Below are 17,349 nucleotides of genomic sequence, written 5' to 3'. Positions count from 1 at the left end.
GTGGAGGCTCCACAAATCCTAATCAGCTGATGTTGACTAACTGAATCACAGCATTAATCTTTCCAAGACCAGATAACTTATCAGAGAGCTTATTACACCCTTTTAAAATTTTGGGAACTTTTGCTTCTCTGCTTTGGAGTTAGATAGAACACTCACCAAGTTTTCTCGTTCGATTCTCTCTTGCTCCCGCTGTCTGTTTAGAGTGCTATGATAAACTCGAATTGTTGAAGGCATGATTGCCTTCGCTGCAACAGTTGTTGGTTTTGCGGCTTTTCGTGTCAATTCTTGTAACAATCTGTGATTTTCACGATCAATTCGCCTAGCTTCTTCATTACTGAATGTGTAATTTTTCTTGTATTTCTTCTTCGGAAAATCGGCCACTATCTTTCGTAGCTCGCTCCTTTCCAAGTGCATCATAGCTGAAAGAAACATAGAATGGTTACTGTACAGATGGAGACTAGCCTGCTTGTTGAGCCCACGTGAACTCCCTGTAAGAACAATCCAGCTTAGCCTCGATTCCCTCACCAATCTTCTTTATCCATGGTTTTGCAAATTTTTTCCCTTCAGATGCTTACTGGATTCCCTTGTGAAAGCCATGACTGAATTTTCCTTCATCACATTCTCAGGTAGCGCACTCCATCTCCTAATCATTCAGTGCATAAGCAAATGCTTTACGTCATCTTTTAGTTCTTTTCCAATCATCTTAAATTTAAATCCTCTGGTTCTTGACCCCCTTCGACCAATGTTTCTGTCTAGCCACTCTTGTCTAAATCTCCTCTCAACCCTGTTTCCTCCATGAAGAACAACTCCAACTTTTCAATTATATTCATATAAACTAAGTCGCTTCCCTATCCCTTGAAGAATACTCAAAACATTTTGCACTCTTTCTGATGCCTTCATATTCTTCTTAATGTACGCTGTCAAGAATTAGACGCAATACCAAGTGTTTTATACAGATTAACCCCAATCTCCTTGGTATTGTATTTTATACTTTGGTTTATAAATCCCATGGCCCATTTGCCTTGTTAACTGTTTTCTCAACTTGCCCTATCATCTTCAATAATTTGAGAATCAGCGTCCCAAGGTCTTTTTACTCCTGTACCCACTTTAGAACTGTGTCCTTTATGTTGTATTCCTTCATTCTTTCTGCCAAAATGAATCACTCACCCTTTCCAACGGCCTGTCACTATCTTTCCACAGTTCACAATGCTTCATCAGAGATGAAGGGTCTAGGCCCGAAACGTCAGCTTTTGTGCTCTTAAGATGCTGCTTGGCCTGCTGTGCTCAGCCAGCTCCACACATTGTTATCTCGGATTCTCCAGCATCTGCAGTTCCCATTATCTCTGTATCCAAATAGCTAGTTCTCCCTGTATTAAAACGTGATCTAACCTTGCTAACCAGCTTACCATGAGGAACCTTATCAAACACATTACTGAAGTCCACATAGATCATGTCCATTGTTCTGCCCTCATAAATTCTCTTTGAGTTTTTCTTTGAAGAAGCAATCAAGTTAGTGAGACACGATTTCCCACGCACAAAACCACGTTGACTATCCCAAAGTAATCCTTGCCTTTCTCCACACAAATCCAATCCCTCAAAATTTCCTCCAACAACTTGCCACCACTGATGTCAGGCTCACCAGTCTATAGCTCTTTGGCTTTTTCTTATCACATTTCCTAAATAGTGGTACCATGTTAGCAAACCTCCAGCCTTCCAGTACCTTTCCTGTGGCTATCAATGATACAAATTTCTCAGCAAGGGGCTCAGCAACCACTTCCCTCAGAAATCTTGGGGGGGGGGGGGTGGCTTGCAAGGTACATTTGATCAGGCCCTGGGGATTTATCCACCCTTATATGTTTTAAGACGTCCAGCACCACCTCCTCTATAAATGAACATTTTAAGATGTCGCTACTTATTTCCCTACGTTTTATATCTTCCAAATCCTTCTTCATGGTAACACTGATACAAAATATTCATTTAGTATCTCCGCCACTTCCTGTGGTTCCACACATAGGGGGCATTGCTGATCTTTGAGGGGCCCTATTTGTTTTTAAGTTGATCATCCTTTTCTTAGTTCTCAATTCCAGCCAAATAAACTTCCCTGGATGTAGTCCCAGGAATATCCTCCTTAAGTGCAGCCTAATCAAAAACTCCACTCCCCTTCCTCTTCTGGTCCCCTTTCTATCCTTCCTATAGCATCTACACCCTGGAACATTAAGCTGCCAATCTTGTCCATCTACACACGTTTCTGTAATTGCTATAATACCCCAGTCTCATATCCCATGCTCCCAACCAGGCCCGGAGTTCATCTGCTGTACCTATTAGGCCTCTAGTATTGAAATAAACACAGTTTAATTTATGAATCCTAGCTCATTCTCTGCTTTGTTCCTGCCTCCCCTGATTGTTTGACTTAGTCCTTTTCCCAACTGTACCAGTATCAGACTGATCTCTTTCCTCACGATCTCCCTGGGTCCACCCTACAACCTCCAACCTTACCAGTTTAAATCCTTGAACAGCTCTAGCAAATATCCTTGCCAGTATATTAGACCCCTTCCAATTCATGTACAATCTGTCCTTCTTATACAGGTCACTTCTACCACAAAAGAGATTCCAATGATCCAAAAAGGTGAATCCTTTCCCCTGGACCAACTCCTCAGCCATGCATTCATCTGCTTGAATATCATATTCCTAACCTCACTGGCTCACAGCATTGGGAGTAATCTAGATATTATTACCCTCAAGGGCTCCTGTTAAATTCCTGCCTAACTTCCCATATTCCCCCCTCAGGATCTCATGCTTTTCTCTTCCTGTGCCATTAGTTCCAATATGTACAATGACTTCCTGCTGGGCTCTCTCCCCTTTCAGAATATTCTGCGCCTTCTCCAAGAAATTCTTGATCCTGGCACCAGGGATGCAACACACGATTCTGGTTTCTCGCCATCTGTGCCTCTGACTAAACATTGCCTATCACAATCTCAGTTGGAACCTGACGTACCCCTCACGACATTGAAACCAGTCTCAGCACCAGAAACCTGGCAGTGCACATTACATTCCCGAGAGTCCATCACTCCCTACATTTTCCAAAACAGGATACTTGTTTGAGATGGGGATAACCACATGAGATTCCTGCACAATCTGCCTCCCTTTCCTCGTGGTAACCCATCTACCAGTTTTTTCTCCCTTCCTGCAACTGCCGTCCATCAAACTCCCAGCTTCTGTGAATTCCTCATTGCTTTTAACTGTCTGCCCAATTGATCATGTGATCAGATAGGATTTGCAACCAAGTACACTCCTGCAGACACAATCATCAGTAACAAGGAAACTCTCACTAATCTTCCACATCCGACAAGACCTACACATCACTCTACTAAAGGCCATCTTCGCACCTTAATCTACAGAGCCAGAAAATAGCTCGGCCTTACTGCTCTAAAAAAACACTGCTCCATTTTCACTTAGTACCAAATGTTTTATATTTTTAAAGTTTAATCAAGAGACATATCTCAATAAAACATATAAACAAAATAAAACCCATTCTATTCACTAGTGCAGCTCTACAAAGTAAACAGTAAATTTACACTTTAAAAAGCAACTTAGCCTCTCCCCTGTGAGCTCACCCACACAGGTTTCTCCAAGATCAGCACTGATTTTTGATGTTTGTTATTTTTTTCTTAGATGAACTCCAATGTCCAGAGATACTTGAAATCAAACAGAAGAGGCAGTAGCTTTGCACATTCACTGCTGGATCAGCACTTCCCATGTGGTCAGGGAGTGGACTGAGTCCTCAGTCTTTTCCCAAGTTGAAGAAGCAACCGTTTACTATTACCTTGTCTTTTACTACTCTGTCAACTTTGTTTCCATGCCGCTACTGTCTCTTTCTTCCATGGGCTGATGGGTTTGTCTTTGAGGAAAGATTGAGCTGGCTGGGCCTAAACACATAGTTTAGAAGGATGACAAGATTATCGTATTGAAACATGAAATTCTGAGGGGGTTAAAACAGGTCAGATACTGAGAGGAAATTCCCCCTGTGGGGGAAGTTAGAACAAGGTGACATAAGTGACAGCCTCTTTATTTTGAAACCGAGATGAGAAGGAATTCCTTCCGGTGGAAAAGACCAAAGGAGAGTAAGGGCACGCTCAGGTCAGCGATGACCTTGTTGAATAGATTGAATGATCCACTCCTGGTCCTATTTTATTATGTAGCACATTATCAAATTTCAGGAGATAATCTACAGCACAGTAACTGTATTATCCAGTAACCTTTTCTGTTAGCTCATCAAAAACTCTAATCAAGTTAGTCAAAGTATGCGATCATCAAATCTCTGCTGCTTTCATTAATCTCTGCTTGACCACCGAGGTCAACCTGAATTTCAGTTGCCGAGTGTGTCCTGGCACCACCTTTGAATAAGGTTGAAACATTTGCAATTTTGCAGTGCTCTCACATCACCAACGCTGTATCTAAGGAAGAATGAAAATTTTTGGCCAGTGTCATCACAATTTCCACCCTTGCTTCCCCCTCATCTCAGCATACTCAGATGCAGCTAAGCCTGCAATGATGAGTTATCTACTTTTAAGTATAGCCAACTTTTCTAATACAATCTCATTTAGAAATTTTAAGAGAGTACATTATCTCAGCTGTCCCCTCCCACAACATGTGTTTGATTATACCTTCATCCTTGGTGAAGATAGATGCACAATATCAGTTTCTTCCTTCGCCAATCACTCGGCCATGCCTTGATTTCATGTTTGGGCAACAAATAGGCCCGACCCTATATTACTGCCCTGTTCTGAGATAAACATTGATACAGCACATCTAAATTCTCCTTTACGTTAGTTTCCATCTCGTCTCATACTCTCTTGCTGCCTTTCAATTCCTTTTTTCACTTTTCCTCTGATCATTCTGCCTAATTCTCTTGTAGTATCAACTGGACATCTGTCATAGGCACCCCTTTTCTGCTTCTTTATCCTTTAATTCCTTTGTTATCCAAGGCGATGAACTGGGGTGAACTTCCCTGCATTTCCTCCTCTTGGAGGAAAATGCATGTGAACCATCTCCTCTTTGAAGGCTGCCCCATACTTCTGATACCACTTTGCCTGCCACACTGTAAATACAAATTTATTGACCACAGAATTCCGCTCCCCACCCCCGATCTCACTCAAAATTCCACTAATCCCCATCAAGCATTTTTACTCTAGATTGTATCTGTTTTCTCCCCCATAAGTAAACTAGACCTTATTTTACTAGGATCAATGTTCCCTAAGCTTTTCCATGCTGACACAGGATCCACTTGACCTACCTCATTCTCTAGAACAAGATCAAGCAAGGCTTAGTTCCTCACTGGGCCAAAAAAGAACATTCAAGAATATTTTCCTAAACATATTTCAAAAACTCTTTATACTATTACCATCGCAATCTACGTGTGGATAATTTAAATTCTCTATCATTAGTACTTGATAATTCTTGCACTGCCAATTTGTACATCTTTTCTACGAGTTGTTATTCTACAGAACACATCCAGCAATGTAACAACACCTCTGCTGTTTCTTAACTCTGTCCATGACTCCAAATGACATCCTCTCTCTCGCACTGGAACATTCTCCTCAAATCAATACTCCTACTCCTCCACCTCTCGTGTGAAATATCATATTTAATAATTAGTACTCAGTCCTCCTTTTTATCCCCCCAGCAAGATATCACCACAACACAGACACCTGACAATATCTACATTTGTCATTCACCAACCCATTAAAACTTCCGTTTGTGCACAGGCTGTGAATCTAATTTACATTTTAATTGCATTCTCACTTGATTTGGCCCCACCTAAAATTTAATATTTAGTTCCTTCATGCTCTCTGGCTCTTCCAGTTCTTTGCACATTTTTACCTCCTTCCCAATTCTGGTTCCCATGTTGCATGCCAAATTAAATTTAAAGGCTCCTCAATAGCAGAAGCAATCAACTTGCAAAGACAATTTGAGGTGCATCATCATCCAGCCGATGTGATTTTTATTTTCTCAGACTCAGTCTTCAGTCCCAAAGTACCTAGAATCTAATGCACTCCCTCACTAGCATGCATTTAATCCTAAGTGCATGGGGTTGTAGGAATCCAAACACACACTGACCAGTGAAAATACATCATGACATACTTGACATCTCACCACTTTCTGAATCTGTAGTCACTTGATTGTCAGTCAGGTTCACAGTGTGGCTCGGTTACACTTGCTAGAAATTGCATACGTTCATTTATAAAGATCGATCCATTGCATGTTATGTCCAGGCACTGCACCTTTTTCAAGTTCAACTAAAACATAGGGGAAACAATGGTTCAATAATGCATTCTTCTTGCAATACCTCAACCAATGAGAATCACGCTGTCAACCAATTCTCATGCGTACACATTGCATACTTCAGAGAGCAAACATTTTTGCATCTGTCCTGGCACAAGCAAGTGAAACATGTCAACAGTATGCTGCTTTAGTCATCAATAAAACATAGGTATTGAAGTTTAATTGTGACACCATTAGAACATACAACACTACAGCACAGTACAGGCCCTTCGGCCCTTGATGTTGTGCCGATCTGTCATACCGATCTCAAGCCCATCTAACCTACACTATTCCAAGTACATCCATATGCTTATCCAATGATGACTTAAATGTACCTAAAGTTGGCGAATCCACTACCGTTGCAGGCAAAGCGTCCCATTCCCTTACTACTCTCTGAGTAAAGAAACTACCTCTGATATCTGTCCTATATCTTTCACCCCTCAATTTAAAGCTATGCTCCCTCGTGCTTACCTTCACCATCCTAGGAAAAAGGCTCTCCCTATCCACCCTATCTAACCCTCTGATTATTTTATATGTCTCAATTAAGTCACCTCTCAACATTCTTCTCTCTAATGAAAACAGCCTCAAGTCCCTCAGACTTTCCTCGTAAGACCTTCTCTCCATACCAGGCAACATCCTAGTAAATCTCCTCTGCACCCTTTCCAAAGCTTCCACATCCTTCTTATAATGCGGTGACCAGAACTGTACACAATACTCCAAGTGCGGCCACACCAGAGTTTTGTACAGCTTCACCATAACCTCTTGGTTCCGGAACTCGATCCCTCTATTAATAAAAGCTAAAACACTGTATACCTTCTCAACAGCCCTGTTAACCTGGGTGGCAACTTTCAAGGATCTGTGTACATGGACACCGAGAACTCTCTGCTCATCTACACTATTAAGAATCTTACCATTAGCCCTGTACTTTGCATTCTGGTTACTCCTACCAAAGTGCATCATCTCACACTTGTCCGCATTAAACTCCATTTGCCACCTCTCAGCCCAGCTCTGCAGCTTATCTATGTCTCTCTGCAACCTACAGCATCCTTCGTCACTAACCACAACTCCACCGACCTTAGTGTCGTCTGCAAATTTACTAACCCATCCTTCTGCGCTCTCATCCAGGTCATTTATAAAAATGGGAAACAGCAGTGGACCCAACACCGACCCTTGCGGTACACCACTAGTAACTGGTCTCCAGGATGAACATTTCCCTTCAACTACCGCCCTCTGTCTTCTTTCAGCAAGCCAATTTCCGATCCAAACTGCTATATCTCCCACAATTCCATTCCTCCGCATTTTGTACAATAGCCTATTGTGGGGAACTTTATCGAACGCCTTGCTGAAATCCATTGATGAACCTATCGTCACCAAAATTTACTGCAATGATGGACAGATGAAAACTGAAAGTGACTTACTTAAAACCACCCAACCAATAAGGACAATTCGATTCTAAACCAATAAATTTTCCTGTATATCCTTTTAACAAGGTATCACATCACAGCTGCATAGGTGGTGACAATGATGGGAATAATTTAAGATAGTATAACAACATATCAAACAACATATTGTCAGGCATCCTGTCACTTATAAAGGCACTGATAGTAATTACTCAGGTCAAAACAGCAAGTAGCAGCACAGCTAAAGTGTTTCCTCCATTTAAAACTGGGTATTTCTTGGGAGAAATGTCTTCAAAAGGTTGGAAATCATTGAAATCCTCTATCCCAGAAGACTGCAGATGCACCATCATTGAATGCATTTAAAACCAAGAGTTTTTTTTGGTCTCAGGAAATCAAGGAACATAGGAAGTAGCAAAAACGGATTTGAATCCCAGCATTACCATAAGTAATGGTTGTTCAGATTGCTGTGCCATCTTTTCTCGTTTCTATTTCTTCTGCTCTTAGATTAGATTTCCTACAGTGTGGAAACAGGCCCTTCGGCCCAACAGGTCCACACCGCCCTTTGGCGCATCCCACTCAAACCCATCCCCCTATAACCCATACACCCCTGAACACTACGGGCAATTTAGCATGGCCTATCCACCCAGCCTGCACATCTTTGGACTGTGGGAGGAAACCGGAGCACAGGAGGAACCCCACGCAGACACGGGGAGAATGTGCAAATTCCGAACAGAGAGTTACCTGAGGCTGGAATCGAATCCAGGCCCCTGGTGCTGTGAGGCTGCAGTGCTAACCACTGAGCCACCGTGCCGCCCCATGTTCCATCAGGTCAAATATGCACAGACAACACAGATAATGGGATAAAGCCATTTGACTTGTTGAGCCTCCTCTGCATTCAGTATAGAGCAGGATGTGGAGTCATTCACAACACTGGGTCCATGGTCCCAGCTGGCCCCCACAACCCTGATCCATTATGGTGGGATATTCTTTTCTCGCCTCTTTCTTTGGCTGGAGAGGGTGGTTTCTTCAACATGGATCTGAATCCCTGTGCATCAACTGAACTGGAAGAAGACAAAGGAGTAGAAACAGGCATTCAATCCATTGACAACAAAAACAGAAGTTGCTGGGAAAGCTCAACCAGACTCAAAATATTAACTCTGATTTTCTCCTTCACAGATGCTGTCAGACCTGGTGAGCTTTTCTAGCAACTTCTGTTTTTGTTCCTGATTTGCAGTATCCGCAGTTCTTTTGGTTTTTATTCGGCCCATTGAGTTCCCTCACAAGGATCTGTTTTGGGACCACTGCTGTTTGTCATTTCTATAAATGACTTGGACGCAGTCATAGGTGGATGGGTTAGTAAGTTTGCAGATGACAGTAAAGTCAGTGGAGTAGTGGACAGTGTGGAAGAATGTTGCATGTTGCAGGGAGACTTGGATAAACTGCAGAATTGGGCTGAAAGGTGGCAAATGGAGTTCAATGCAGATAAATGTGAGATGATTCACTTTGGGAAGAATAATAGGAAGGCAAAATACTGGGTCAATGGAAAGATTCTTGGTAGTGTAGATGTGCAGTGGGATCTTGGTGTCCATATATGTAGATCCCTGCAAGTTGCCACCCAGGTTGATAGTGCTGTTAAGGCAGCATACGGTGTGTTAGGGTTTTAATGGTAGAGGGATTGAGTTCCAGAGCTGTGATGTCATGCTGCAACTGTACAAAACACTAGTGAGGCCTCACTTGGAATATTGTGTACAGTTCTGGTCGCCCCATTACAGGAAGGATGCGGAAGCATTGGAAAAGGTGCAGAGGAGATTTACCAGGATGTTGCCTGGCCTGCAGTGAAGGTCTTGAGAGGAAAGGCTGAGGGACTTGGATGCGTTCTTATTGGAGAGAAGAAGGCAAAGAGGGGATATAACAGAGACATACAAGATGATCAGAGGATTAGGTAGGGTGGACAGTGAGAGGCTTTTTCCTCGGGTGATTTCAGCTTGTACGAGGGGGCATAGCTGCAAACTGAGGGGTGATAGATTTAAGACAGATGTTAGAGGCAGGTTCTTTACTCAGAGAGTGGTAAGGGTGTGGAACGCCCTGCCTGCCAATATAGTTAACCTCACCCACATTAGGGGCATTTAATCAGTCCTTGGAATAAGCATATGGATGATGATGGGATAGTGTAGGGGCATGGGCTTAGATTAGTTCACAGGTCGGTGCAAAAGCGAGGGCCGAAGGGCCTGTTCTGCGTTGTATTGTTCTACGTTCTATGGCTGGCCTGCCATCTCAATGCCACACATCCACATCCTTCCCCTGGCAGCTTTAGCTTCAAGAAATCAATTTCTTTCAATACATTCAGTGGCCCGGCATCCTCAACCTTAAGTGGAGAGAACTCCATCAGAACACCACCCTCAGTGAAGAAATCTCTCATCTCAAACATAAATGCCCTGGAATATATCCTGAGACTTACTGCTAAGTTCTAGATGCTGTCCCACCCACCTGGAAAACTGAGGAGCCATCCATCACTGCATCCAGCTTGTCCAGCTCTGTCAGAGATTTATTCAATCAGAACTCCTCTCATTTTTCTAAACTTCAGTGACTATAGTCACAGGAGACCCAATTCGTCCTCACCTGGCAATTCTGACAACCCAGAAAACAGTTTGGTGAACCTTTACTCCTTCAATGGTCAAGTATAAATTTTCTTAGGTAAAGGCACCAAATCTGCACACCGTACTCCAAGTGTGGCCAAACTAAAGTCTTGTATAGCTGAAGTAAGATTTCCTCACTCCTGTCCTCGCATTTGCTGCATGTGCATACTTGTTTCCAGCGATCAGCGTAAAAAGCACATGACCCAAAAAACCTCAATCTCTGACAGTATTGTTAAAATTACTTTTCCAGCCAAATGAGCATTACATTTACCTATATGGTATTGCGCCTGCCACATATCAGGCTCATCCCTGCCATTCCTGACTGTGCCTGACTGATGGGTTCTCCATACACTGCATGGACTACACCATGTCCTTGGACAAGATGAAGTGTGGTGGGGTATGCTTCTTGATCGACACTTTCTGGTGCTTGGATGTAATGGCCTTGACAAGCCACTGCCCCCTGCACCTATTATACCTTATAGTAAAATGCTGTCCCGACTACCTACCACGAGTGTTCACATCTGCATGGGGTGGTATGAAGACTGCTGTCAGGATTGGCAGAGGTGAAGAATGCCCTTGGAGAGATTTACACTGCCACAAACGGTGTCAAGACAAAATTCCCCAAGGCCGTTATTCATTGCAGATGGTGACCTCAACCTAGCCAAACTCAAGCAGGTGATGCCAAGATACCACCAACACATCTGCTGCCCCAGAGGGCCAAACATTCTGGACCACTGCTACACAATCAAAGACGCATACCACTGAATTGCCCTGCCCACACTTCAGAGAATCCAGTCATAGCACTGTGTTCCTCCTCCCAGCTTACAAGCAGAAGCTGAGACAGGAGAATACTTCATGAAATGAAGCACAGTGCTGGTGTGAAGCAGTGGACAACCACCTCCAGGATTGCTTGGATTTGGTATACTGGGCTGTGTTCAGCAGAAAACTTAAGACGAGTACGCTACCACTGTTATCGAATTTATTAGCAAATGCATGGAGGACTGTGTACCAAAGAAGTCAATTCCCAAACGTAAGCCTTGGATGTACCAGAAAATCCTGAAGGCCAGATGTACAGCATTCAAATCGGGTGACCTGGACCAATACAGCAAATCCAGATATGACCTCCGCAAAGCCATCAAGGAGGCCAAGAGGCAGTACCAGACCAAGTTAGACACCCACGGCTAACAAATAGGCTCTCTCAGTCTATGGCAAGGCCTAAATGACATTAAGGGATACAAAATGAAAGTGTATGATAGTGGACAATGACACATCCCATCCTGACATGTTCAATGCTTTCTATGCTCAGTTTGAGTAGATTACCACTGGTGTGGCGATGCCTGCCACGACAGCCCCGGACACACTTGTTTGCTCTGTCTCTACTTCAGGAGTTAGATCAGTCTTCCAGGGACTCAACGCAAAGAAAGCGACGGGCCTGGACGGTATTCCCGGCCGAGTGCTCAGATCCTGTGCGGACCAACTGGCAGAGGCATTTGCCGGCATCTTCAACCTCTCCCTCCTATAAGTCAAAGTCCCCACTTGCTTCGAGAAGACCATCATCATCTTCATACCCAAGAAAACACATGCAGTGTGCCTTAATGACTACTGTCTAAAAGCTCTAACTTCAATAATCATGAAGTGCTTCAAGGGCCTGGTTATAGCCCATATCAACTTCAGTGTCCCAATCTGCCTTGATCCCCTATAATTTGCCATGTGACAGAACAGGCACAACACAGAGGATGCCATATCCCTAGCCCTGCATTCATCCCTGGAACAAGTGGACCTCAAAAGACACCTACATCAGACTCCCGCTCGTTGACGACAGCGCAGCACCATAATCCCCTCCAGACTGGTATCAAAACTGCATGACCTTTGTCTCGGCTCTGCCCTCTGCAAATGACCAACAGGCTGCAATCAGTTGAGGATGGGTTAATGTACCTCCTCCACAATAATACTCAACACTGGAACCCTCCCCCCAAGGATGCGTCCTCAGCCCCCTACTGTACTCCCTGGACACCTACAAATGTGTTGCCAAATTCAGAATGAACACCATCTACAAGCTTGGGCTTATGACACCACGGTAGTGGGATGGATATCTAACTACGAAGAGTCAAAATACAGAAGGGAGATAGAGGGCCTGGTGACGTGGTGCAATGAAAACAATCTGTCTCCTAATATCAGAAAAACTAAAGAACTGATCATCAGCTTCAGAAAGAAAGGAGAACAAAGCCCCATCTACATCCATGGAACTGAAGTTGAGACAGTAAACAGCATCAAGTTCCTTGGAGTGAATGATAACGAACAACCTGTTCTGAGCTTCCCATGTAAATGCAACAGTCAAGGCGGCACAACAACACCCCTTCTTCCTCAGGCAGCTCAGGAAATTTGGCATGTTCTATAAAGGTCCCTCACTAAATTCTACAGATGTACCGTTGACAGCATATTGTCCGGATGCATAACTGCCTCATATGGCAACTGCTCTGCCAAGGACTGTGAGAAGCTACAGGTGGTGTGCACACCACAGATCATCACTGAAATCAACCTTCCATCCTCTGATGAAGGGTCTAGGCCCGAAACGTCAGCTTTTGTGCTCCTGAGATGCTGCTTGGCCTGCTGTGTTCATCCAGCCTCACATTTTATTATCTTCCATCCATAGACTCTATTTATACAGTTGGCAGTTGCGCAAAGATGGCCAACATCAAAGACTCATTATCACATGTGGGAAGGCAATGGCCTAGTGGTATTAATCACTGGACTGTTAATCCAGAGACCTGGATAACATTCCAGGTACCTGGGTTCAAATCCTGCCACAGCAGATGGTGGGATAACAAGGTGAAAATTTTCTGAGGAAGGGTCCAGACCCGAAACGTCAGCTTTCCTGCTCCACTGATGCTGCCTGGACTGCTGAGTTCATCCAGTTCTACACCTTGTTATCTCAGACTGCAGCTTCAGCAGTTCCTACTATCTCACGGCAGATTATGAAGTTTGAATTGAATTTAAAATAAAAATCTGGAATTAGGAATCTAAAGATGACCATGAATCCATTGCCGATTGTCAGGAAAAACCCATCTCGTTCATTAATGTCTTTTAGGGAAGGAAACTGCCATCCTTACCTGGTCAGGCCTACATGTGATTAGGCCCACAGCAATGTGGTTGACTCTGAACCACCCTCTGGGCATTTAGGGATGGATAATAACTGCTGCATAGCCAGCGAAGTCGTCCTCCCATTAACAAATAAAGACAAAAAAAAAACAGTGGTAATGACCTCCTACAACCTCTTCTGTCAGGCAGAAGATACAGAAATCTGAACACATGAAGAAGCAGGTTCAGGAACAGCCTCCTCCTGACCATTATCAGACTGTTGAATGCACTCTGGCCTCAAATAATTTAACCTACAATGTAACCTGTATGCCTCTGAGTGTTTGTGGTCTGTATGCCCTTTGCTTGCTATGATCTGCCTGTACGGCTCGTAAATAAACATTTTCATTGATTTTTATGTCATGTGTGCCAAAATACAATCATATCTGCCCCCTCACTCAACTTGTTTAAAGTGTCTTGAAGTTCTTTACATCTGCTTCATCATTCTCAATCCTACCTGGCTTTGCATTGACAACTAACTTGGAAACATAAAAAAAAACTACATACACTGGAGGCCTAAAACAAATAAAAATAGAAATTTCTGAGAATCTCAGCTTGCCTGGCTGGACCCATGAAGAGAAAGTAGCATTAACATTCAGAGTCCAATGATCCTTCTTCGGAAGGTTCCAAAGGGTTATTGGACTCGAAACACTCATGCTATTACCTCTTCATGGATGCTGCCACACATGCAGAGTTTCTCCAGCAATTTCTGTTTTATTAATATCGTTTTGATATCCTCATCCACACTGTAATGTTGTCTGGTTTAATACCCAACTTTTATATTACAAAAATCATTAAATTTTCATAAGTGATGAAGTACAGTTGATTAGAACATCAGGTTTCTCTACAATACAGATCAAGGACCTGGAAAGTGTAAGGTTCCAGTCACAGAGCCATACAGCATGGAAAGAGTCTTCTGGCCAACTGTCCATGTTCCGAAATTAAATAAGACCCCCACCTTTCTGGCTCTTATCCCTCCAAACATTCGTTATTCATGAACTTATCCAAATGTTTTTTAAATATTTGGACTCCACCACTTTCTCTGACAGTTCCTTCCATATGCTTTGCAAAAAAAAAATTCCCTCATGTCTTTTTCAAAATCTTTCTCCTCTCACCTTAAAAATATGCTCTAGTTTTGAACAACCCCACCCTAGAGAAAAGACCCATGTCATTCACCTCGCACTTAATTTTTGCAAAGCAAAATCCATCACTGCATCATTTCATATTGCCTAATATGGTCTCACAAGGTTCAATGTCAAATTTTGCTTTACAATATCCCTGAGAAGAACCTTAGGATCTTTGATTAAAGATGCTATATAAATACAACTTGTTGCTGTTATAGAAACAGATTAACTGAGTGACCAACGGGGTGGAAAACAATATAACTGGGGAATTATCTACTGACATTATCTACTTTGGGTAGTAAGGACAATAAAACAGAAATATCCTTTATAATGGTGATAAACTATTTGGTGTTGGTGGTTTAATAAGTTTGGGTTCTTTGCACAAAAAAACAAAACGTTAGCTTGTCTTTACTGCAAGGAGTTGGAGTACAAAAGTAAGGTAGTTGTACTGCATTTGTATAGGTAAGACCACACCTGCTGCACTCCACACCCAAAGAAAGACATACTTGCCTTAACAGAGGATCTCTAGACTTATTCTGATATAAAAACTTTCTCCTTTTCATTCCAGAAGGGATACAGTAGAACGCACTATTTTGTTTGGAATTTCAAAGAAGTAAGAGGCAGAGGCAATCTTCTTGAAATGTAACATTGTATAACAGAGGAAATTATGAGAGGCCATTTCTCTCAGTTGGCTGTCTACAACTTGAGGACAAAGTGTTGGGGAAGGTAAGCAATATTGGACTGAAATGACAGATTTTCTTTCACTTAAAAGAATGATGAATTCTTGGAATTCTTTACCACCGAAGCACTGTCATTGTTCAGTATAGTGAAAGCTGAGATAGAAATTTGGACTCAAGTGATTCAAGGAATACAAAGATTTGACAGGGATTGAGGTCAAGTATCAACCATGGTATTATACTCTAAACTGGTCATTACAGAACAGAACACTGCCATCCGAATGAACTGAATAAGAACTAGTCTTCAGCTTACAGAAAGAAACATTTAAGTTTCACCTTTCAGTAGCTGGTTTAGGTCAGTGGCATCATTGAGGATCTTCTGGCCATGTCTTTGATCAAACTTCTTGAGCTCCAAAGAATCTGACTTTGAAGATGGGTTACTGTTCTTGGCTTCTTTCTGTTGCCTCTGCTTTCGGAACTTTTGCCGCCCTTGATCCGTTTCCCTATCAAAGCTTATTGCGTCCAGACTGCTGTAGACTTCCTGGCTAATGTTTTCTTGTTTAATGCTGCTTTTTTTCCTACGGGATTTAGGCTTTGATTGCTTACATCGGCGAACGGTATGAACAGGACTGCTATCTGGGCTAGAGAGAGCAGTCACATCAGTTACTGTACCCTCGGCGTCTTCGTCCTGGTTCTTGCCCTGGCAGGAATCCTTGAGATGTCCTTTTCTTGTTTTTGAGGAAGGTTTGGATTTGCGCAGGGACGCAGAAACACACTGAGACTGCTCTTCCGACGAAGATGAGGAAGACCCAGCCGATTTGGAGTCGCCCACGTCTGGATCTGTATCGACAGCTTCATTGGACCTGGGCTGTGAACTCTGATTCCCAGCCTGGCTCCTGTGGGAACCGGGTCGAGCTTTAGTGTCCTCTTTTTCTTCATCGTCAATTGTTCTCTCGTCCGCTGAACTGTTGGGAGAGCCCTCGGTTTTCAGTACGGTCTCGTTAGTGCCCTTGCCGCTGGCTGAGGACGAGGAAGGGGATGAAGGGGTGTCTGGGGAGTATGGGGCAGGGGAGTCTGGGGGCGAGGGGGAGGCGGACGTGGAGGCTGGGGCTGACGAAGCGGTGCTACCCCTCTCTTCCTCGGCGGGGTCCATCTCCTCGGCGGACACTACCACCGCTGCTGCTCCTCCTCCTCCTAGGCCGCGCTCGCCCGATCTTCTGCGGCTCCATCTCTCTTCAGCCGCCATCGCCGACGCGCCGCCCCGGTAGGGCTCCTTCCCGGAGTAGGGCCGTGTCGAGTGGCCGAGGCTGCTGCTACCCCACCTGCTCCCCGCCGCCTGCTGCCCCCGCTCGCCGTCGCTGTCAAAGAAGGAGTGATCCACCTCCTCGTCTAGGTTCGTGTCGCTATCCATGGGCGGCCACTAGCTTCAGTGCCACTACCTCGGGTTTCACTGCTGCAGCCTCCTTTCAAAGGCCTCACAATCTGACACCGTCATTTACCCCCTGACCCCGTCATTTACCCTCTGACCCGTCACTCACACTCTAACCCCGGGCCTAACCTCCCCGCTTGATCTTCCCCCACCTCCCGCTCTTGTGTATTTTTCAGATTATTTCAATAAATGGCCGCTTCATCTTCGCTTCGGTTTCTAAGGAACGGCGCTAACAACGGTCACTTCCTTTTCCTCCGTGCGCCTCCCTCAGCCTTCCCCCGACATCCGTGCGTGGTGACAAACAGTTCCATGTGTACGGCGCGCTATAGTCAGGGACTGATCGGAGGTGGAATTACATCAGAATTACTCTGGAATACACGCCAAACCTTAGATTGTTTGCAAAGTGGCCATTTTTGTCACTTCTCTGTTCCTACGTGCCCATACTCCTGGAAATGGACGGCAGTGCCCGGTTAATTTGCCAGCTCTGGTTCGATCCAGTCTGTAAATTGAGTTGAGATAACAAGGTGTGGAGCTGGATGAACACAGCAGGCCAAGCAGCATCAGAGGAGTATGTTTCGGGCCTCGACACTTCTAGGCCCGAAATGTCAGCTTTCCTGCTCCTCTGGT

The 17,349-nt window shown here is 44.0% G+C and overlaps 1 protein-coding gene across 1 annotated transcript in view; it reads right to left on the bottom strand.

Annotated features, from left to right (window-relative positions):
* The window catches only part of cfap97 (cilia and flagella associated protein 97), a 37,339-nt gene extending 20,341 nt beyond the window's left edge, over positions 1–16,998 (bottom strand). Inside the window, exons 1-2 of the mRNA XM_048527792.2 lie at positions 15,630–16,998; positions 157–419 (exon numbers count right to left, since the gene is read on the bottom strand). Of these exons, the coding sequence (XP_048383749.1) occupies positions 157–419; positions 15,630–16,704 (1,338 nt within the window). The 5' untranslated portion in view covers positions 16,705–16,998. The remainder of the gene's footprint in view (positions 1–156; positions 420–15,629) is intronic.
* Positions 16,999–17,349: the final 351 nt, after the last annotated feature.

This window comes from Stegostoma tigrinum, chromosome 3, assembly GCF_030684315.1.
Source record: "Stegostoma tigrinum isolate sSteTig4 chromosome 3, sSteTig4.hap1, whole genome shotgun sequence".
NCBI lineage: Eukaryota > Metazoa > Chordata > Chondrichthyes > Orectolobiformes > Stegostomatidae > Stegostoma > Stegostoma tigrinum.
The sequence above is the reverse complement of the archived record's forward strand: the minus strand, read 5'-3'. Positions and strand labels throughout refer to the sequence as shown.